Source organism: Cololabis saira, chromosome 12 (assembly GCF_033807715.1).
Source record: "Cololabis saira isolate AMF1-May2022 chromosome 12, fColSai1.1, whole genome shotgun sequence".
NCBI lineage: Eukaryota > Metazoa > Chordata > Actinopteri > Beloniformes > Belonidae > Cololabis > Cololabis saira.
This window is the reverse complement of record NC_084598.1, coordinates 35,380,505-35,404,777: the sequence shown is the minus strand read 5'-3', so window position 1 is coordinate 35,404,777 and position 24,273 is coordinate 35,380,505. Positions and strand designations below refer to the sequence as shown.

General features: G+C 40.6%; 2 protein-coding genes across 5 annotated transcripts in view; one reads left to right on the top strand and one right to left on the bottom strand.

The window, feature by feature from the left end:
• Nucleotides 1–338: 338 nt before the first annotated feature.
• Nucleotides 339–21,135, top strand: si:dkey-72l14.3 (Glyco_hydro_56 domain-containing protein). 4 transcript variants are annotated; one of them, XM_061736709.1, is made up of 9 exons: nt 339–360; nt 1,154–1,338; nt 3,914–4,017; nt 10,815–11,430; nt 15,938–16,186; nt 17,238–17,384; nt 17,530–17,616; nt 18,315–18,497; nt 19,710–21,135. In XM_061736709.1, exons 4-9 carry the CDS (start codon nt 10,858–10,860, stop codon nt 20,181–20,183), a joined length of 1,713 nt encoding a protein of 570 aa, XP_061592693.1. In that variant the 5' UTR covers nt 339–360; nt 1,154–1,338; nt 3,914–4,017; nt 10,815–10,857; the 3' UTR covers nt 20,184–21,135. The 4 variants fall into 4 exon arrangements, with proteins under 4 accessions (XP_061592693.1, XP_061592692.1, XP_061592691.1 ...); XM_061736708.1 differs by lacking the exon at nt 339–360 and adding an exon at nt 859–897; XM_061736707.1 differs by lacking the exon at nt 339–360 and having other exon boundaries at nt 968–1,338.
• The window catches only part of borcs6 (BLOC-1 related complex subunit 6), an 18,537-nt gene continuing 14,789 nt past the window's right edge, over nt 20,526–24,273 (bottom strand). Inside the window, exon 7 of the mRNA XM_061736711.1 lies at nt 20,526–24,056. Coding sequence (XP_061592695.1) covers nt 23,931–24,056 — 126 coding nt within the window. The 3' untranslated portion in view covers nt 20,526–23,930. The remainder of the gene's footprint in view (nt 24,057–24,273) is intronic.

Here is a 24,273-nt window from a genome sequence, read left to right as displayed (position 1 = left end):
AACCTCTGATATAAACACAGCCCCATCATTTCGTTGCCTAAATCTAAAAATACATCACTCAGTCAAAGTAGATTAACTCAACTCCCCGAGCTTTATTTACACGTACATCGCGCGGTATTTGTTGCACCTGAGAAGTGGGTAGGACAAACACCAATTTGAAGGAAGTATATCTCAAGGAAGACGGAGGTGGAGTGGACTTTACATGCCGTCTCCAACCCACAGCGGAAGCTTCTATTAATAGAGGTGTGAAGATGTTTTAAAAAGGAAACGTTCCTCCCTTATCCCTCTGCTATTTCGGCCAAAACATGCCCCAGATATTTCAACAAGATCACAGGAGACTGAGTCAACTTCTAAAAAGGGGTAGGATATGTCTCCATTAGAAATATGCAATTCCTAAACCTCTTTTTTAATTTTGAATGTGTCAAATTCATAATCATAGTCAGTATTTTAAGCCTACTTTCAATATATTGTAACCGTGTCAGTCCATGAAAACCTCAAATCAATTAAGGTGTTGCCACAAAGTCAAAACAGAGCAACAGAATGATTCAGAGAAACTTAATTACAGTGATTGGGATTTGGAGGCGCGGGACAGCGACAAAGGGGGAGGAGGCAGGTTTAAGAGACTAGCGACATCATACTTGACTGAAATGGAGACGAACAAGCGGGAGGACAGTTACTATGAACGAGAGAAATTATGAGAAGCGACAGATGATGAATGCGGCGGAGGAAGAGAGAGAATACAGGTGTGATCCTCCACAGCTCTGGTGTTTGTTTGGTGAAGAGCCGCAGTGGGAGGGCTGGGACTTATTGGATTACGGGCAGATCATGTGAGTCGGCATGGTCGACACTGACCCTGCTTACCATCAATCAGCAAGGAGGCTTAACCTGGCTGTGAAGGTGAAGTCACACACACACACCAATACACACCCCTACCCGTGCTCCTCCGAATCTCCGGATAGGCCTTAAATGCCCCCTCTATCTCTCCTTGGCGTCCTTTCATACCAGTTTCTGCACCTTTCCTCCTTAGGTTTTTACCCTGTCTTACTCTCCTGATGCCTTTTTAATTCTCTTTTTAATTCTCTTGTCTATTTCTGTCCGTTTATCTCTTCCACTCCCTCCCTCTCTTTTCCTATCTGCCTCCTCCGGATGTCAGGAGCCTTTTGTTGCATGTTATACATGCACAGCTTATCCGTGCCCTCGCTAACCCAGCAGGAGTCCTTAAATTTTTCCATTGGAGAGGGTGTAGAATAAAATTGAAGACGGAAGAATACAATATCTGACTGCGAGAAACTTGAACCGCGTTGACCTTGCCCTACAAGCTAAATGCGAGGACCTTCGGTAAGTGTTACTACAGTGTTACTTAGTACAAACTACTACGAGCAAAAGCCAATGTAACATTGTGTCAAATGACAGTATTTTAGCGTAGTGTTAATATAGTGCAGGATTGAAAGTAATACTAATCTGTTTTAAAACATATAGACTGAACAGTACCCATTGTTGGATTGATGCTGTAGTAGCAGGGTCAAATTCTGTCTGCTAGTTTCATTCAAAAACAATTTAGATGTGGGCTGATATTTTATTGTGAAACCAGTCTCAAGTATGTTGTTGTGGAGTTAACGGTGCTTCAGCAGCCCACTTGCCTCCATTGTAGGCTCACAAAGGTCACGGTTGTACCGTATACATCACATAATAGTGAATCAGCACGGTTACGTACGCAGCAAAGGGGTAGTGGGAAAATAAATACCTATTTCTAGTGTGTCAGTTCAAGGGAAAGCCTGGATGTAGCATATGGAAAGCAAGCTTAAAGACTGGAGAGGGGGCTAAACTAATAGAGAGAATGAAATCCATGAATGAACTTAATAGGGGGAGCGGGAAGGAGCCAGGAAAAACAATAACAAAAGAGGGAGCAAACTGAGGCACATGCAGCGCAGAGATAAATAAAGAAAAAGACTGCAGCCAGGAAAAAGACACGACCCAACAGAGACAGAGGGAGGAACAGAAGGTCAACTCGGGAATGGTGAAGAGGTGAAAGCAATCAGGGAATAATAGATGTTGGAGAAAAGCAAAAACTGTAAGTAAACTAAAACAAGCAGGAATTTGTTCTTTCAGAATAAAACAGGGATCTGTTCAATTAAATTGTATTTATATAACATCTATCGAGCAAATATTAAAAGAAACAAGCACCAAACGGAGGCATTTTAAAATTCTTTCCTCCAATAAAAGCAATGCAACAAATGAAAAGAAAATGGTCTGAGAGATGTTGATTTCTTAAGAATAAATGTTTTGCATTAAAAAAATTAACAAAACAGTTACTTAAACATTTTTACTCAATGTAAATGAAGTCATAACAGCACTAGATTAAATACCAAACAATTATTTGTTGTTTATAATGCAGTTAGATATTTTGATTCATTTAGATTTTATGTGCAAAGTTTGATCAAAACTAAGTTTAACTGTGTAATTTTTGCCCCCGAGAATCTACCTTCACGTCAGTGAGCGATGAACGTATAACATTAGAAAACAGCCTTTAAACTTTCAACATATTTCTTTTGAAAATATTGTATTTATCGACGCATAGACCCCTGAATCAGAGCAGCAATTATCATTCTTATTGTTTAATTTTGTGTTTTTTATTTTCAGTGTATCATATAAAGGGCATATATTTCATAAGAAGTACAAATGTTCATTTGTGACTTTGGGAACTTTGTTATGGCTGACATAGTTTTGTCTCCAGATTACGTTTCATCCATATGCAGTGGTGTAGTGCACTTATTTATGGTCAGCGTTGACTATTTTCACATACAAATCCTCACTGGTGCACACAGTGTAATGCAAGGCAGAAGATATGATCCTGGCTTCTACCCTGTCTGGTTACTATTGTTTATGTGCCGATAAACCACTAGACAAATATGGAAGAACCTTTGGAATGATTTTCAGAAGAGTAACATACGACATCCTCCAACATCTAAAGATCTTAAAACTCATATTTAAGTCACAGTTTGAACTAAAGTAAGTTTTAAAGGGCAATGATGCTGCCATCGGTTGACACTGAATGCTTCATTGAATGACCACGATAATACATGTGCATGAAACAAGACTACGACTCTTTAAAACTCAAACTCCAACACGAATCTTTATGACTATGGAAATTTGTCTTCATATTCCTTCGTAAAATCCTGAAATGGGACGTCGACATTAGATGAGCCGGTTAGGTTTCGGCATCACAGTGTGTTCTCCTCAGGATAAGTCTATCACAGGGATGATGCTGCGTGCCTCATTTCATTTACCATCATTTTACAAAGCTTTTCTGGTTTTGCACGAATAATTTTTTGCAGAAAATGTGGCCTTTTATGTGTATTTTACAGATAAAATTAATAGGAAAGATGAGGTGAATGCATGCTGTCAAGAATGGCTTCATAATAAGTGTTTGATGTGCTAATAACTGTCGAAGGCACATAAAGAGGCTCAGTGTGACACAGCATGTTAGAATATGTCGTCCTCCAGCTGGAACATCAGCTGTTTGTTCTCCAGCTCTGCCATGTGTTGAGATGTTTGTGGGAAAACACTGAGCTTCAATACTTCTCCTGATTTCTTTATCGGTGTGGGAATTTGGAAACTACATAGAGTGCATATTTGCAGTATAATAATAAGCGCCGTTTGGATTAATGGTTCGTTGAGTGACTATTTTGCTATGTAAGTTCCTTTGTAGAATCTCAAGATAAGTTAAAAAAGGTATAAATATATATGAGTGCAGACTTTAAAACAGAGTATTTTCATAGTCTCTATTAGTTTAAACACTACTACTGTAAAAGTGTGTGAAAACCTAAAAATATGCATCCACCTTATGAATAACAGTGACCATTTACCAGCAACAAATGCATAAACAAAACTTTTATTTCTGTTTGCTTTTCAGGTTACGTAAACAAAGACAGATTGCCCACGGCAGATATGTCATGTCCACAGAAGAAGACAAGGATGCAGCAAGATGACGTGATTTAAACAACTTCAACTGCATCAGTAAGTGAAGCCAACTGTTGGAAAATATTTCCAGAAAGGAAAGAAAAGCTAAATGTAAAAGAAAAAAGAAAACGACTATACCTAATATAGATGCAAAATGTTTGCATCAAAAGAACAAAAAAACTTAGGAAAAACATTCCAAACAATCACAGGCTCCTCGGCTTATAAAGAGAAAGAGCTTTCCAATGTTTGTAGTTATACAACCTTCTAGTGCCTGGGCCAGAACTGTGAATGTTTACTCCCTGAAGACAGTAGACGTGGATGTGGAAATAACCTAAACCCATTTTTGAAAAACAATCACAACCGAAGGGATAAGCCACTTCTCCAGGGATCACGACACCATCGCACATATTTTCTGAAACTCGTATGATGTCCAGACCACCGTCTCTCTGCTTGTCCCTTTTCTAAGGACCGCCACAGCAGATTATGTGTACTGTACATTGATTTGGGAACCTGCAACACGATTGGCAGGTGCAGTTCTTATAATCTGGGGTCCAGTGGCCGGCCCGCTGACATTTCGGCACGTTACAGGGCTTGTGATCTACTGTATCTGGTAACTTTCTAGGTGGAGGACTATCTAGGTCTAACCCCCTGCACAAACTTATAAAAATGCCTCCTGGAGCCATAACCTCAACCCGGCACGAAGGCATCCATTAAAGATGTTCTCAGTCCCCACAGAGCTCCTGCAGATTCCCTTTGACTGAAACAGTTTCAAATGTATTTACACCAATATTGTCATCCTTAAACTCGTGAACACTGCTAATTTTCAATACTTCAGATTCAAAACGCAGTCTGTAATTTCTGCACAGCGGGGTTGAAATGATTCACCCACAAAGTGGCCAGAGCGACTCCATCAACTCAGTAATACTATACAGTGAAACTTCTCATTAAACAGTGTCAGGATGCCAATGTGGCTAATTTGTATTTACACTTTCAGGCATGTACTGAATTCATTTAATCAGACGGCAGCATAATGTCTTGGCGTAGTCTGAATAAATAAATGAATAACTAAAATACGTGACAGCAAAAGGAACAAATCAAATTCCCAGCATGTTAAATAAAAAGAAATTGTATTTTCTTGTGTAATTGTGTGGAAATGGAATAGCCTGGTGGCTTTCATTAGAGAGGAACAGGCACAGAAATATGCGTGATTAAAATAAGCAGCACAACAAAAACAAAATAATAATAATAAGTAATGCTGGTTTAATACTGGCAGCTAAAGGATTCCTTCTTGAGTGAAGGGTTTAATAATGAATGATTTGCCTTTTTTCCTCAAAGGTTGCCACAATATTCAATGGTACATAATATTGTTCATATTTTTAAGTCAAAGTATCAAATAAATACAGTTATTTTATACATTTTTAAAGCTTGCCTTTATAGTTCTGTTCATAACAGCCAGTTTTAGGGGGAGGCGTGAGACTCCACTTTGCTCCTTCCATCCTCTCCACATAACTGGTAATAAGGCAAGCTTCTGTCACGCCGCTCCTGAGGTACAACAAGTGCATGCGAGATGTGAAGCTGGATGGAGATAAGGATGGGGAAGATGAATAATTCAGCTCTGATGTGACTCTTTGATGTCATGGTACTCAAAAGAAATCTGAACAGCTTTTGGAATGACGGACGGATGAATGAATGATGGATCCAAAACAAAGTGTCGGGGTTGGAATTTGACACATAACACGAGTTCTTTGGAGGTCATTAAAATATATGTCCTCAGATACAGAAAGATAAACCTCAATAATATGGCCCCTATTAATGAAAAAAAATAATAATTTGGATTGTATAAAGAATGAATCAGTATAAATATCAGAGGTATTTAAATCTCAAATTCTTAGAAAGCTCAAATCTGACAGTCGCGTTAAACTCTGATTCTGAGACTCAGTATGGTGTAATGCGACGTGTTTTCCTTTGCTTTGAGCGGTGGAGGTGGCGGACACGGGATCAGCTTCAGCCTGAAGAGAAGAGTAAACACAGAGAAGAGGCTTATCCGGAACAGATTAGCCAGTCCTCACGTTTACCGCTCACTTTGAGCGGTAAGAGAGGGATTACATGCACTATGATGGGATTACAGATATTGGAATAAAAAAAAAATTAAATTTAAAAAAGCATTTCTGAAAAAGCAGGTGCTGCTGTGGATAAAGTGAGATGCTAATTTCTGATTCTCCAAAACCTTCAGACAGAATCAAACAGACCTACGACTGGTTTTAAATGTGACACCTCAAAGAGCATCTTTTAAAAGTGGTTTAAGTTTCTTTTTAGACAAAAGTCTCAACAACTAAAGGAAACAATAGTATTTGGGTCCTATATTACTCCCTATATACTTGTATATTTACCCAGAACATACTGAGTAATTAGAGTATGATGTCTGGCACAACGGCCATGAAGACAATTTTAAGAATAAAGAACGACACAAATACAAAAGTACTCTATCATTCTTTGAATTTTCACGATAGTTTCAATAAAAAAAGCCATATAAAGAAAAGGAAATAATTCAAATAATTCAAACTAAACACTTTAAACACCTGATGGATCATCTACAGACACAAACTCTTTGCCAGTTGTCAGTCTAAAATTTTAGAAGATATCTAACTCTGATGGTTCTTTAAGCGAGGAAAGAAATGTCACATCTTTTGCTTTTTCTACAAGAATGATTGAGAAAGAAAGAAGCATCTGCAAGACGTCGTGAACTTTGAGACCTCTGACGTCAGTGGAATTAGTAGCTTATAATGTTGGTAGGAAGTTTATTCAACACCTGTCAGCATCACTTAAATCCTTATAAAGGACCGAGTAGTACCGTCGTGGGTTACAAAAAGCAGGAAGTTGGTAATCTCCTAAACATCTATTTTCAAATAACACTTTCCTCAGAAATAACAAGACAAGTTGAACCCTTTAAGCTATTAAATGATGAGATAAAGTGGAAAAGGTTTTAAGTACAGATCGTTGGCACATGACCTTCCAGTAATTTCTTTGCTTGAATTTTTCCAACCAATATTTAATCAAACTGTTCATCATCATCTCTGAGTGAGGATATTTGTGCTGATGATGATTCAAAACAATCATTCGGGCATAGAAGGATTGGATTTACTGAATAAAAGCATGATGTGTAATGTTTCGATTGCAGACACTTGTATGCTAACACGGAAAAACTGCCCAGGGCAGAAATTCAGAGGATTTTCTCGTTTTCCTGTAAACTGAAACTGTTTATTTAAGTTAGTTAGATCGAGACTATGTGTTAAAAAGTAATAAGAGAGTTTTCAGTGAGAATGCAGAGCGAAGAATTGGTGGCTACTTTAGTTTTAGCTGTGGATAGTTTTACCGGAAGAGCAGGTGAAATCAATCAAAAGTAATTTAAACTCACCTCACTCCATCAGTAATTGCTCAAAAGACTTGACTGTCAGCCAAACCTCCCGCTGCTGTGTTTTCTTATGTTTTAATTATTTATTTCCCAGAACTAATCCACCCATCGAGTGATCTAACGAGCGGGATAATTAAAAACACCTGTAGAAAAATGTACAGAGAAATGAGAGCAAAGGTGCGCTCGGTTCCGCCTCCCTCGTCTATTTATACACGAGAACGGCAAGCTACGACAGTTAGTGACATTTAAAATTACAGCCACTGTTTCCTTTAGTACCACATCGTTGTGCATTTTCTTTTTTTAATGGCTCGTTAGGGAGCAGGCAGCTTTCTGCCCCCCGAGAACATGCTGCTAACAAGCAACGGCTGGGCGTTTGTCACAAAACATGTGACAATTTTCTGGAGACAAAAATGAGCTCGTGCACACCGAAATTTTGACTTTTTATGTGATTAGTTTGGAAAAATGTCACCAAAAACAGGATTTGAGAAAAAAAAAAAACAACTTCCAGTTATATTTCCATCCAAGAAGTCTCCCTTAATCCGAAGAAATATAGTTGCATTTAATGCAGTTCCATGTCTCAATGTGTCATATCTTGAGCTGGCTGCAGGACATTGTGCTATTTTTCAGTGTCACCGTGGGAAACAGCAGCTATTTCCCTTCTCTAGTAGGACAAACGCTTCTCTTCCTACTTCCTTGTAATAGATGAACTTCCCTCTGTACTGGTGTTAAATGACCTGAACTGAACTTCTGGCCTGATTACTTCCACTGCCACTGTCCTCCTAACGCCTGGTGTGCACATACGTGCAGGTCACATGTTTTTTAATGTCTATATCGCTATAGTGCTTAATTTCTTAACGCTGACCCAAAGCAAAAGGAAAAGCTAATTGCATCCACCGGAAAGGAACGGACCAAAAATCAGGCTCTTGTGCCAGCGGATGCTACGGGCCTTGCCGGCTTAACTAATTTGTTTACTCTTTGCTATTAGGGAATTAAGTCTGGTTCCAGGGAGACAGTACCGCTGGATGCAGAAGAAACTGCCTCTGAATGCCTCTGGATAGACTAACGACCTACCAGAGAAACGAAGCTGAGCTACACAACCAGAGGTGTCAAGTAACAAAGTACAAATACTTCGTTACCTTACTTAAGTAGAAATTTTGGCTATCTATACTATTTTTCAGACGACTTTTTACTTTTATTCCTTACATTTTCATGCAATTATCTGTACTTTTTACTCCTTACATTTTAAAAACAGCCTCGTTACTCTATTTCATTTCGGCCTTTAAAAAAAAACTATCCAGTAAAATTGCTCCATCCGGATAGAGTGAATTTGGTTGTGGTTGTTTCAGATGTTCTTGTCCAGTTTTGTTCTTACATCCGTTCCCTCAGATTCCTGCAACTAAACTTGGATGTACATTCCAATAAAGGTTAGGATAAATGATAACATGCCTCTGAAGTTTGACTTTTTGCACCATTACAATACTTATAGGCAACTAATCATCATATCTTCTGCTCTCTGAAACACATGTTAATGCTCAATAGTACACATATATGGTTCTTTAATATATTTGCATTATATTAAGATGCATTCATTTTCAATGGCTTTTGTCCTTAATGGCTTTTTTCCCCCTTATATTACTTTTACTTTTATACTTTAAGTAGTTTTTAAACCAGTACTTTATACTTTTACTTGAGTAAAAAACTTGAGTTGAGTATTTTTAAACTCTAGTATCTATACTTCTACCTGAGTAATGAATGTGAATACTTTTGACACCTCCGTCCACAACCAAACTGGTACTAACAAAAAGGGTGTGCAGTGGAGTAGACATGCTGGTGACAGTTTTCCAGTGAAAACCTGTTGATGCTGTTCTGCAGCCACCTTGGTGGTTTGAAACGGTCGCTCTTGGATGTTCGCATGTACAGTAGTCCGCCCCACCATCGTTATACGACTGGTTTAGTAGGTTCTGTGCCCATGGAAATAGCTGTGAATTAGAGAGGTACCAGACCCATTTCACCAAAGAGAGCTTTGGTGAAATTTACTGGAACGGCTAACAGGCCGACATCATCGTACAAAAAAAGACCTCAGCAAACATCAAATAAGCATACTAACCAGCCTGAACATAAATTAACAGAATTAAAGTTGCAAAGTGATCCGGTCACATGTTGGGATTTGTAATACTTCAAAAGTTTAGTTAATCTAGAGCAAAGAAGACTTACAACATCAAATAATTTGGTTTTAAATTTGAATTAGATTTTTCTGCATTCGAGAAAAGAGAAAACACACGTTTGTCTCAGTTTAGCTTGAAGTCACAGGCTACATTAAAGCATTCATCTGACCTTCGTTATGATGAAAAATAACTAATTTCCTCGATGGATAGAAGTCAAAATGAGAATCTTTGCAGTAATTGCAGTAATTTTAGAATTAAAGCTATAAATACGACAGTAACACTCAAACTCTCACAGTAAACAAGTCTCTTTTATTAACTGACCTCTTCACTGACACCAGTTCTTCATAATTATACTGATTATAAGAGAACAGTGCAAAACATTTTGCTCAATAAGTTGGGGTTTTGTCTGTGCTTATTTAATGAATTTATTTATTTTGTTGACAGTGATCAATTCTCTTTAAATTTCTGGTTTGTTGAGGAACCTTTTCTCAGAGAAAGAAGGCTTCTACTACAAATCAAGGTAGAAACTGGACATTTGGTCATTATAAAAGAGAAAAGAAACATTTATTTTTTCAGTTCAAAGGAGCTTGAGGCCGGATTGAGGCAGAATTTATGAAAAAAATCCGTATACATTTTAAGTTTTCTATTAATAATGTCAGATGAAGCGTTCCAAACCAAAAAGAATGAGCCCTCTAGTGTATCTCTCCGTTGCCTTGAACAGGCTGTGTGCTGCAAAATGTGCTGCAATTCGGGCCCGAATTTCCCGCGCTGTCCTGCGGATGTGACGTCACATGACGCTGCATGCGCTTTCTCCCCGTTCTCCCGTGCCGGCTTCACTGTTGGCTGCAGTACCCCCAACGGCCGTCGTGGTGAAGGGTGGCGCTAGAGAGTCTCATTTCTTAAAAGGAGCCTCATGCTCCTTTAACGTCTAAAAAAAACAGTTGTAATTTTTTTTTGATAAAAAACAAAAACAAAAAACAAACTTAAGTGGATATCAAGCATGATAAATATAGACAGGGTTTAAGCATTTAAAGCCCTACACAGCCAAACAAATTAGACCCACACTTTGAACCTGAGGTCAGACAAAAGCTGGGGGTTTAGATAAATCCCTGAGAGGGCCAGGTGGTCTTCCATATAAACAAACATCCTCTTTTTCTTTTACATTGAGTATAAATGGATGACCAGGATACTTCTGCTTCCTGATCAGGGTGATCATGACCTTGCTGAGTAACTCAACACTTTACAGACTTGTCAATGTTGGCTCCTGTGTTTTTCAGCAACATGATCGGCTATGAGGGCCTGAACGGGTGAGCGGCTTCAATGGCGTGGACAGAACCGCAGATCCATCCAGACCCACAGCTGCAACCGAAACGGACGTTTGGCAACCTGCTGTCGACGTTCTCCTCCGCCATCGTCCTGCTCACGTCGCTCGGTGCCTTCGCCGGCCCCTGTAGGGCCGGTCCACCTCAGCCTGCCCGCCCCCCTCTTCTGTCCGGACAGCCCTTCATCATCTTCTGGGGCGTCCTCGACTCCTCCTGCCCCGGCCGGCCGGATCCCACGTCCTTTGGGATGGAGCGCGAGGGCCGCGTGGCCATCTTTTATGAAGACACGCTCGGGGATTACCCTTATTTCATAGACAAGAACACCCCGGTCAACGGGGGGCTGCCGCAGAACACGCGCCTAGACGGCCACATCCAGAAGACGCAACAGGACCTGGAGACGGCCCTGACCGCCCCCCGGTACCTGGGCCTCGGGGTGCTGCGCTGGGCCGAGTGGGTGCCCCAGTGGGCCAGGAGCAGGGACAAACAGCCCATGTATCTGGAGGCCTCCAGGAACCTGATGAAGTCTTTCTTTCCCAACTGGACCCCAGAGGAAGTGGAGAAATGGTCACGGGTAAGGAAACTGCCCAGGGGGAGAGGATTAAAGTGATGAACAGAAATGTACTCTACTGGCACAAATTAGAAAACAAGAACTAAAATTAAAGCTGCAAGCAGCGATGAACGGGCCCTTGCGCATGCAATTTTCACCAATAAAAGGTCAAGGACTCAAAACTAAGTCCGATACTAAGTCCGACACCACCCACGAGTCTTTATGTCAAACCATTCAAAAAAATATGGCAGAAAATAGGAACTATCACATATCGATCAATCAGAAGAAGGGACGGGGCTAATTTGCACCAATTAAGGTAAAGGAGTCAAAACCGAGTCCAATGACACCACCCACGAGTCTCCATGTCAAACCATTCAAAAGTTATGGCAGGAAATAGGAACTATCAAATATGGACCAATCAGATGAAGGGGGGGGGTGCGCTTTTTGGCGTCTATCGTTGCCACGGTAACGCTTTTGACTGAGAAAAGTAATGCCCATCGTCGCAGGATCGAGGTGCACATTTTGATGTATAACACACCCGAAGAAGCGGCCGAAGAAATGGCATAAATTGCGCCAAAATGACACGATTAATTGAAAATGGCCGACTTCCTGTTCGGTTTGGGCCATGGCGCCAAGAGACTTTTCTTTAATTTGCGACATGATACAGGTGTGTACCGAATTTCGTGCATGTACGTTAAAAGGTATTGTGGGGCTTAAGGCACAAAGTTTTCTAGGGGGCGCTGTTGAGCCATTAGACCACGCCCATTAATGCAAACCATTAAATATCAAATTTTTTTGCCAGTGCATGCAAAAATTTGGTGACTTTTGGGGCACGTTTAGGGGGGCAAAAAGGCCCTCATTTCGTAGGAAGAAGGAAAATAAAAAAAAAAAACAGAAAAATTCCTACAGATACAATAGGGCCTTCGCACTTTAAGTGCTCGGGCCCTAATAAGGGAAGGATGAGTGAAGGAAAAGGCTGAAGGAGCATAAACAAACAAAAAATTATTAAACTTAAATAAACAGACACTTAGCAGTGGTTACAAGATAATTAAATTCTGTTTTCATTTCATTTCAATGTTAAAATGATGTTTAATTATTATCTTTGCAAGTCCTTGTTACTCCAGGCCATAGCCTGTACCCACACACTGGACTTTTTCCAACCTCTTTCTAACATGATATCCTAAATCCTGAGCGAGGTTTTTCTTGACACTCAGTTGTATCTATTGTGCAACATGACTCATGGTTACGGGTCTGCCGCTAACCCGGCTACTCGCAGAGTCATCGATCACTTCCCAGAAGGAGAGGCAGGTAATGACAGTGTTACATCTGACATCGCCCACTGGTGCGTCACCCGAGGGGTCGCTTCAGGTGGGTTGGCAAAAACAGAAAAAGGAAAAAAACTCTGGCCCTGTAAGGTCAACTAGATGTGGTGGATTAGTCGAGCATGTTTCCAGAAAGTGGTCGATGAGGTGACTCTGTTGATTGTTTTTTGCCACAATGTGACACCGTGTCATGCTGAGGTGTGCCGGTTTGCATACAGATGAGCACCAGCAGACATTTGAGAGGGCAAATTATGACTTGAGTATTTTTTTTTGCTAGAAAATAAATAAATAGATTTTTTAAAATCCTTTATAAAAAAAAGGCATTTATTCTGTGTCAAGAAGTGCTTATGACTCAGGATTTAGGTTTAGATAGGATGCGTTCCATTTAGCTTGGAAATCGGAACTTGGAATTAGGACACCCAGGTTAACACCATTGCAGTTTTAAAGTTGTCAAAACTGCAGACACCATAAACCTTTCCAAATGTCAGATTAGCCATTTAGCCTCTATAAGTTAACTCCCAACAAGGCTGTAAACCATATTTGGTACTCACAACAGCACTGAAACACATGTACTGATTAACAAACTGTGTATATGTGACTTCATGTGATTAAAAAAAGACAGAACTGGCATAAATAGAAAAACTAGGCAATTATTTACTGTTGTAATGTGAGAAGTGCCACTGGATTCTGACGCTGTGCTAGCTGAGGCTACTTCATCTTTCCAAGTATGAATTCCAACCTCAGATGAGGAAACCTCATTTCCATATGAAACTCTAAACTTCTGGGTACAAACAGAACTCACAGATATCACACCCTATCTTGTGAGCATAGTTAGAACTTGTGAGCCTTTCATGTGGTAATATGTGACAAACCCACCGTCACTGCAGGGACACGCCGACACACCGAGCCAACAGCTTGGAAAATTAGCCTTTTATTCAGTATAATGAACGTTTATGCAGATGATGAAGAGCACTTTTGGATATGTTTACGTTAAAATTTGTATATTTTTAAAAAAATGCATGCAAACAATAATGGCCGGGTTTCCCAGATCAGTTAAGTAGTTCTTAACAGCGAAAGACTTCTTTCAAACCTTCTTAAGGAGCCTGTGAAAGAAAATCGCGTTTCCCAGAGTCACTCTTAGCTTAAGTATCTCTTTCATTAAGAAGGAAATGAAAGATGCTGCTGACCCAGTCTTTACAACCATCTTAGTGAACAAAGACTCACAGATCCAGCCGCGTCAGGCAAATCAATATCACAGCAAGCAATGAGATATTAAAACAATTCACCCCGCACAAATTTTGATCTATTTTATACTTTAGATTTATATTGTTTAGCATTTATTGGTGACAGCAAAGGGAAAAAAAAAAAGAATAAGGAATAACAAGTGTGTTCCTGTATATGCTTTATGCATTACGCACAAATAAAACGATCATCATGAATATCATTTATTTGATAATTTGGCTGCTATACAGCATGTTCTCTCTGCAAATCAACCGCGTCGCCGTGCGCGAAGCAGAACTGTTTTTATGAACGCATTCGTGCGTCAGCACTTCAGTCCCCTGGACGTGCTGTCGGACCGGCTGTCCAGGCAGCCGGGACACCGATCCTCCTGCCCGAGCCCGAGCCCGAGCGCACCTATGTGTGTGATGAGAGGGAATCAGCAGCCGAAGAACGGAATCCTTTGATGAATCGTTCAGTCTCAAATATAATCAATGGTGTCGGTTTATATTAAAGAATATTTTTGCCCAGAAGAAAAAAGAGCGAAGACAACGACCCATAACTATTTTCTTCTCTTGAAAAAAACCCACCGCGGGGTTTAGGATAAAAAGACACGAGTCGGGATGCAGCGTCTCAGAAGAGGAGGAATACGTGCGAGGCGGTTCTGATCTCCGCAATTACAAAGCCCTCTATAATTGTAAAAAGAATTTCACTTATCACGGGTTCTTTTTGGAACATAACCCTGCGAAAAACCAGGGATTGCTGTAATTCCACGTTGCGATTTGCGAAACTCGCCTTCTCTTGGCTCATGTTTTTGAACGCACACACACGCCCACCACGTTTACTCCCGGTCTCTGCGTGTGGGGAAAAAAAGCCTCACTGTAGCCAGAAATAACGGAGTAACGCACCGTTTGGATGAAAAAGGGTCATTGAATTATATTTATCATCTTAATTTTTTATTATAACGCACAGGCAGCAGTGAATTAGTGCGTTAGGTAGCAGTGCTGCATGTGAAAATGCGCTGATAGTGATCGGTGATCGATTTGCCTGGCATCGATTATTTGGTTTCAGAACCGGACAGCTGCTCCAAAGAGCTTCTGAAAGAGCGAAACTAAAGAACGGTGTTAAGAAGTCATCTGGGAAACACCCATATCTTAGGGTTCTCTCTTAGTTCAAACCTTCTTTGAACCTCTCTTAAATCCTTAAGAGAGGTCGGATCTGGGAAACCCGGCCAATGTGGACACAACTTTTATAATGTCTCATTATCTGATTCGTCCCTTTTAAAATACTGTATTTTCCGCACTAGGCGCACCTAAAAGCCTTCAATTTTTTCAAAAGCTGACCATGCGCCTTATAATCCTGTGCGCCTTAGATATGGAAAAAGTTTTAAAATACGTCATTCATTGTTAAAATGACATTTGACCGTTTATTGTTAGACAGTTTTTCTCCACAAATTAGGCATACTGGTAGGCCACTCTCATCAGAGCTAAATGCAAATTAATCTGCCCAGGCATCATTGAATGTTCTATTTTCTTCAGATATTTTTCTTTTCTTACATTTCTCCATACTTGGCCTTGCTGGGGTTGAAAGTCGCCACGAATGGATGGCGTTTTGGCGGGTATACCGGCTTTCGCGAGTATGACGTTTATTTTGAGCGACGAAAAACAATAAAATATATTTATTCTAATATGTCAAGATCACAATAATCTTCCAATTTAGAACTAAAATATTAAAGAACTAACACAAATAAAATACACTTCAATTATTTATTCTCCCAAGCCACTCGGAGTCGCAGTATAAGGATGAAAGAGCCGCGGGTTGCCGACCCTTGGTCTAATGGATGCGTAACCCCAGCATCTTCTGTAGCGCCTTATAATGCGGTGCGCCTTATATATAGAAAAAGTTTTAAAATACGTCATTCATTGAATGTGCGCCTTATAGTGCGGAAAATACAGTAACTTAAATCTGAAAATTGTGTCATCTCACCACAGATAGACTTCGAAGCAGCCGCCCAGTCCGTCATGATGGAGACTCTCCGGGAGGTCAAAAGGTTGAGACCCAAAGCATTGTGGGGTTTTTCTCCGTACCCTACCTGCTACAACACCGACCCCACCCAAACCTCCTTAAGCAATTTCACCGGCCAGTGCCCCCCGGCTGACACGGCCCTGAACAACGAGCTGCTGTGGCTCTGGAAACGATGCTCGGCCCTCTACCCTCTCCTGACCCTGGAGAAGGTGCAGGTTGGTGCACCAGGCGTTCATCGTTTTCACACAGGAAGGCTAATAGTCCAGGGGCCAGAACCCAAAATTTCACTTGTCAGCACCACTCAAGGTGACCAAACTTACTCATGATTTTTGAAAAGATCCCTGTCTGTAGATGATATTTTGGTATGATAACCGTTCCTGAGTGGCAGCTGGATCATAGTTATCAGCTCATGAAGTTACCCACCCCCTTCAGAAAATTACATTTTAGATGCTGGTGCATATCCTGGTTTAGACTCATGTACAGGATATCTGTCAATATTTCACAATATTGTCTTTGGTATCATTTTAAAGGGGACCTTTTAAGCATTCATTCAAGCTATGATGTGAATCTTTCTGACCAACATAGAGGTCACTGCAGCTCTTTAAACTATAAACAACACACATTTTTACACAATTTTCGCCTAAATGATATACTATCTTTTAGCCCTGTGTCATCTAGGAACAACAGAGACACAAAATACAAAAATTGGAATACTCACAGGACCAAGGATTCAGGAAATGTATAATATACCCCATAATATATCACTGTTGCAGGTTATTGTGAGCCTTAAACTAGAAGAGCATCATTAGGCTCCTATGAAACTATAACAGTCACGGGGTTAATGTCACAAACTGGTCGTTATCATGCAAATACACAACATAGTCATAAAGGACACCAATGAGATAAAGAATTAGCTTAGTTTTATAAACATTAGAGACACAAAATACAAAAAATACAAAAAAAAATATATACAAAAACTGGAATACTCACAGGACCATAAGGATTCAGGAAATGTATAATATACCCAATTTAGAATCATCAATTAACCTGAAGGGGGTGGGTAACTTCATGAGCTGATAACTATGATATAGCTGCCACTCAGGAAAGGTTATCATACCAAAATATCATCTATAGTCATGGATCTTTTCAAAAATCACAAGTAAGTTTGGTCACCTTGAGTGGTGCTGATATCTGGTCTGGCCCATGGACTATAAGCAATATGACACGTACAGCTTTTATTGTTTAACAACATCCCTCTTTCATTAGGGTGGGACCTCTGGAGCTAGACTGTATCTATCCGGTGTGATAAAAGAAGCGCTACGAGTATCATCTCTTGCCGGAGCCGACTTTGACCTGCCTGTATTCCCTCTGATCAGGAGCGTCTACGCCTCAACTAAAACCTTTTTATCACAGGTAAGATGCTCGCTTGATCCAGCGCGCTGCATGCTTATTTAATCCGATTTTCAAAGTCAGCTGGATTAATATTTAACACATACAGTCATATAAATTGGAAAAAGTGCAGTTTGTCTTTCATAACTTGTAATATGATGTATCACAGGCTGACCTGGTCAACGCTATAGGAGAAAGTGCTGCCATGGGAACAGCAGGAGTCGTCATCTGGGATAGAAGTGAGACTAAAACAGAGGTATAAGAAATTACACTTGCATTAAATGTGCACATGTCCAGTCTCGGATATTTGGAGGAGTAAATAGACTAAATAAAAAGTTGTTTATTGTTAAACATGGACCCAAACATGATGTAGTAAACCAGGGGTCGGCAACCCGCGGCTCTTTAGCGCCGCCCTAGTAGCTTTTTCAAAAATGTTTTACCTTTTTTTCTTATTTTTTCCTTTTTTCCTTCTTTTTTTCCCTTTTTTCTTCCTTTTTCCTTTCCTTTTTAATCTCGACATTTTGACTTTTTTCTCGACATTTTGACTTTTTTCTCGACATTTTGACTTTTTTCTCGACATTTCGACTTTTTTCTCGAAGTGCATAATGAAAAAATAAAAATCTTCCCCCAGTTCTAACTAATATAGAAACATGCAGCATGTGTTGTCTTCATTCTAAGGCTTATACAAGACTTTTCATTTTTTGCAGCTCCAAACATATTTGTTTTTTGTGTTTTTGGTCCAATATGGCTCTTTCAGCATTTTGGGTTGCCGACCCCTGTAGTAAACCAACCTGAATGAAAACCCTCCTTAGATGACAGAATCTGCATCTATAAAAGATACAGGTTTAGGTCTCATTCCCACTTAGTACGAATGCATTTGGGAATGCCCCCCAACACACACATTTTTCTGTAGTGGTCTCAGTTGTAAACACCGTTTACCCGTCTGTTTTCCAGAGAGAGTGCCAGGACCTGGCGGAGTTTGTCCGCAAAGTCTTGGGACCATACTCCTCCAACGTCACCGCGGCAACTCAGCTCTGCTCAGCCTCCCTCTGCCAGGGAAAGGGTCGATGCGTTCGTCAGAACCCCAGCAGCTCGGCCTACCTCCATCTCCCACCGCCATCCACAGCGGCAGGCAAGGTGAGAACATTCCACCTTAACTCAATTTCAGTTTAACCTTTTTAGGCCAAAAGTGACCCGAGATAGGCTACAGCAGGGGTCGGCAACCCACGGCTCCAGAGCTGCATAGCTGCAGAGCTGCTCTTTAGCGCCGCCGTAGTGGCTCCTGGAGCTTTTTCAAAAATGTTTGACCTTTTTTTTCTTTTTTTCTTCTTTTTCTTCTTTTTTTCTTTTTCTTTTTTTCTTCTTTTTGTTCTTCCTTTTTCCCTTCCTTTTTAATCTCGACATTTCGACTATTTTCTTGAAATTTTGACTTTTTTTCTCGACATTTCGACTTTTTTCTCGAGATTGTACTTCAACATTAATCTCGAAATTCTGACTTTTTTCTCAATATTTTGACTTTTTTTCTCAACATTTCGACTTTTTTCTCGACATTTCGACTTTTTCCTTGAAGTGCATGATGAAAATTTTTTTTTTCCCCCAGTTATACAGTAACTATAGATACATGCAGCATGTGTTGTCTTCATTCTAAGGCTTATACAAGACTTTTCATTTTTTGCAGCTCCAGACACATTTGTTTTTTGTGTTTTTGGTCCAATATGGCTCTTTCAACCTTTTGGGTTGCAGACCCCTGGGCTACAGCATCCCTCAAGATGGATGGATGTGTGGATTTAAATTGACACGTATTATTACCAGACTTACAAAGCTGGTTCATGCATTGTATTTTCACTTATCACGATTACACAAATATACTGCATATCCAAATAGCCTACAATAAAATAAAAAACACCTAAAACAGTAGCTTTGAATACTCATTCCTCCTCCTCCCCCATCTAACAGTACGTTTACAGAGTCAACCGAAGCAAATGAAGGACAAAATCAAAGAAAAACAAGTAGAAATTCATGGTTGATGTGTGGGAAGTTGGCAGCAGAAACACTATTTTTAGACTAAGTTGATTAGGCTACTGGGTATGCTTTATTTTAAAAAAATAAACAATCATAAGCAGCAGGCAGATTAATTATCTGACTTTTCCTCCAGTAAGTAAAGCCTGAGAGAAAACAGTAACCAAGATGCAACCGGGGAGGAACAGATGGAGTCTGAACACGCATGATCCCTTTCAGCACATAGACGGGTCTTTGGAAATCCATTCAATAGAAACCACAGCATTCATGACATGGATTTCTGTGACTAAATTTAAAAGTAATATCACGATTGTTTTCTTTCCTCTTCAGGCGGAGGCAGCTAAAGCCACAGAACAGCCAGACACAGACACTAAAACAGTTGAACCAGATCCAGCTGAGATCTGGAAAAAAGACTTCCAGTGCCAGTGGTACAAGACCGCAGACGGGGACGTCTCGGACCGGCAGCCCCCCAAAGACGGGGTGGGAGGAACGACAGAGGGAAACTCTGAAGGTGCAGTGGGAAACGCTGAAGGTGCTGCAGGAAACTCTGAAGTTGCAGCAGGAAACTCTGAAGTTGCAGCAGGAAACTCTGAAGGTGCTGCACCTTCAGCAGGAACGACGACAGAACCCACGAGGAAAAGTTCCTCTGAGACCAAGTTTGCAGGAACTGGTTCACCTGGTACCGAAAGTCCAACGCCTTCACTGAAAGCGGCCACAGACACAGCTGGTATTAGTCCAGTCAGCGGCCCGAACTTGACTATTTTGCTGCTGGTGTTGGCTGCAAGTTTATGCCTGAGTCCTTAAACTCAAAAAAGAAAAAAAAAATACTCCCAGCGTTCACCTGGAAGCTCTGTGGTACATCTGCAAGTATGAGCTCCTCTCAAGTGCCCTTGGAAAAGACACTGAATACCTGATAGTTGAAGGTGTAGCTGAATATAATCCAGATATTACTTTAAAGTTGTTGTTTTTTTTAAAGAAGGGGGGGGACAAACTACTTCCAGAACTGGAATCCAGATCTGATCACTAGCTGTGCCTAGACACGAGGATACAAATACTAACATACTTCGGGGTTAAAGGGAAAGTTCCTGATATTTATAAATAGACAAATAAATAAAGATTTGAACAGGTTTCATAGATACTATTTAATTCAAGATTGTTGAGGGGGGGATGTGTGTACTACCTGAACTGATCCGGGCAATCACCCTTAGCGCACTGGAGTGACAGAAGAAATCTGAGCCAAATATTAAAACCCAAACTAACCCGATGAGAAACTAACGGATTTCACTGATAAATGTAAATAAGATGTGAAGTTCTGTTGTCATGCAGGTCAACTTTAATCCGCCTCACCATCATTTTACGTATGATGAAATTAACAGACTGAATTCATGCAGAGAGGATGAAGAATTGAATTGTTAAAGCCGAACATCTGGTGTCTCAGGACTTTCCTCTTTGCACATGAATCATACATTTTAAACCCAATTTGCTGGTTACAGGACACGTTTTCTCAGATCTCTGGCCTCCCCTGGCGGACATCTAGTGGAATTACAACACTTAACACATCACATTTAAAGGTTTAAATGGCTACATTCCATTAAACTGCTACATTTGGGGTATTTTTCTCATCATCACAGTCGGGAGAGCCACAGTATGTCTGCAGTGAAGACAAGTAAATGTTATTCATGTCTGCCTCTTCCACCTCCTCATCCCTCAGTGCCCCTTGATGCAGTACACTGTAAATAAAATCATTTAAAGAAAACATTGTTTTTTGCAGCTCATGTAAATTTGTTATTTATTTTTCATTAAAATATACACTCAAGACAATGACGGTATCTAAATCATCGTAGTTACAGAAAGAGATCTTATGTACACGGGCGCATCTGATTGTACAACAGAAAATGATCAATATTACATTTACATTTCGTGAACAAGACGATGACATCTCCTCTCGTGGGTCCATCTTCCCCAGAAAAGCCTTTTTATGTCCACGTTAAAAGCAGGAATGGGTCTCCTCACAGCGCTGGACGTGTGCGAGTCCATTTCAGCGTCACTGAGGGGATTCATCCACAACATTTAATGATGCTACTCTTCCCGTTTAAACGTCCACAGTGGTCGTGGAAAATAAGAGCCGATGTTGCACTAGCAGGGAGAAACGCTCGCTCTTATCGTGAATAAAGATTTTGCTCATTATACTGGAAAGACCTCGACGGGTGCAGAGCTGCAAGAAGAGGCGGTGGAGGCCGCGCACGGCAGCGCCTGCCGAGGCTTTTATAACGCGTCTGTAAACATCAGCACTATCCCTCAAGATTAAATCAGTAGTCACGTTGCTTGCACTATTGCTTTTATAACCTTTCCCAAAAATCTGCTCCAGTAATTGCTTTGAATAAATCAGAAACTACAACTGACAAAAAGAAGCAAACCCAATTGAAGAAAAATACATTATTCATGCCATATCAAGTAATGTTGCCATGACGAACAGCCCCATACTCAGTCCAAATATTACTGTGAAAACGTGGTACATGTACTACGATCTACTACAAGAATCCCACCAGTGCAACGACTAAATTACCTCCATATCGTCATTAAATCAAGTATGTTTCATGAGGTGACACTGCAATATTTCTTTAAATCATTGACTAAACAACTTTTGTAATCAACTAAACACGAGTTTGCCTTGCTTTACACTTCTGTTCGAGCTTGTCTTTTTCCAACATCCCAACGCAAATGGAACCAATCCAGAATCACAGCAGACGCTAAACACAATCCTCCATTTCACAAAGGTGAAACAGCAACGACCTCAAACTAATTTATTCATGACGTTAAGCAGCTAATTTAAAAACGGGCAAAGTATCAACAACCACATTTTCAGACCAAGTTAATGACACATTTGAGTCTTTTGAAACCTTATACTGTATCGTTTAAACCGACCGGCTGATCATTTATGCCTGAAAATGAATGAATGAAAATGAACAGCGACGGCTTCAAATTTCATGAAAACTCTTTAATGTGGATTAATTAAGCTTTTTTTCCATGAACTGGTTTCAATTCCTAAGTTCCTCAAGTTATTTATGTTTTCCTTATAGTTTTGCATGTATGCAAGGGTTAGTCGTGGTGAGTGATTCGATTCTAGGAAGTGTTATGTGCAAAATGTCCATGCAGAACTTGAGCAAATTGAATAATCGCTTTTGCAGACAAGACTGTTTGAAGACAGCTTAATTGTTATGAATCAGTTATTTGAAAGCAACACAGCAACCTGTAGACACAACGACAGTCTGTTTGTGGTTATTGGTGAAACGTTAAGACCGAAGAAAAAGGCGGACGTGGAAGTCGGGTCATCCCAGCGAACACTCCTCAGACATCAGGCGGATTTAGACAGAGATTTGTCAGAGACGAGTTTCGCTCACCTCTGGGCCCAAATTAACTTTGAACCTACTTAATAAGGAAAACTTTGCCTCACTTGGTTATCAATGATGTTTTGTTACACATACTCATGTGAACAGATGTGGGGCTTACTTGTTCACCATGAAGAAATTATGCTCCCATGACAGGATCTGGTGCAGCTGCGACATCAAAGTCAAATCAAGTTGAAATGTGGAATCTGGCATCCAGATGTGCAAAAATAATTAAATAAATTAAGTACCTGAAGCTTGTCACGATCTTATTGATTAAACAATACGTTTTAAAAAAGTTGTCTGGGATCACAAAGAAAGGGGATTTGGAGCTGAACTTTCACGTTTCCGTATCAGAAACTAATGTTTTTCAGGCCGACAGCCTCTTCTGAAAGATGTGAAAGCATCTGAGTGGATTAAGTGAAACATTTAGTAACAACCGAGCTCATTAGACGGCACGCAGTACCGTCTGAGCTGGATCCTGAAGAGACAGAGACGCGGCGTTTATGAACAAACGAGCATGCTGAGCCAACTGAATAAATAAAACACATTTAAAAAAAAGACAGACACCCACACTGCTTTAACTTGGCCTGCAGTGAAAGAATCTGCTTGTTGCATAAGGTCAAAAAATAGACTCTGTTCCTGTGCAAAAGTCACTGTCTTGTGAGCAGTTTTTTTTTTCCATCTCATGCCTCTCCAGAAGCAGAAATGCTGCCCCCGTCTGGGGAAGAGGCGCTAGTGCAATCTGAGCAATGCAGGCTGGACGGATAATATCGCACTCCCCGGAACGTGGAAAAGCAAAGCAATCCATCCCAGCGTCTTCACGCATCCGTTTGTGTCCGTCCAGGGAACAACTGCCTTCCAGAACAATATTAGTTGTGAGACTTTGTTTCTTGACGACTTGATTAGATGAAGAGAGAAGTAAAAGCTCACCCCCCAAGAGCCAAGTATGCACAAATCTTTAGAGATCTCACGACACGAACATTGTCATAATAAAACGGCAAACAGATAAAAGGATGAGTGACGATCGTCCAGCATGCCAAGTGGGGATGGCTCCCGGACTCCGGTGCTACCTGCGCAGGGCTGCGTTGCTTTCCGTCACCCTTGCCCAGGATGAGGTCGACTTTGAAGCTTGGATGGATATTTGGACCAGGCTGGCTGGCGTTTACTTGCAGATCCCCTCTAGAGCGTCCAGAGTGCGTTTGATGTCACGGATCTGAGCGGCCAGAGTGTGTATGGGCTGCATGGAGCGATCCAGCTCCTCGCAGCGAGCCATCAGCGTGTACATGCCCTACAGAAACCAAAATAACAGCAAAGAAAATGCTTTGAAATGAAGTTTTGGCGTATAAAAGAGAAGATAAGGTGATGAAAGTATAAATTATGAATAGGTTTCTCTCTGTGGCCTTGGTAGCTATTGATTTTCTTCTCCGAACAATGCTGATTAGCGCTAAAGCTATAAATCTACTGTGCTCCCCAGTTGACTAATGCTTTTCTCCCATAAGAATAAG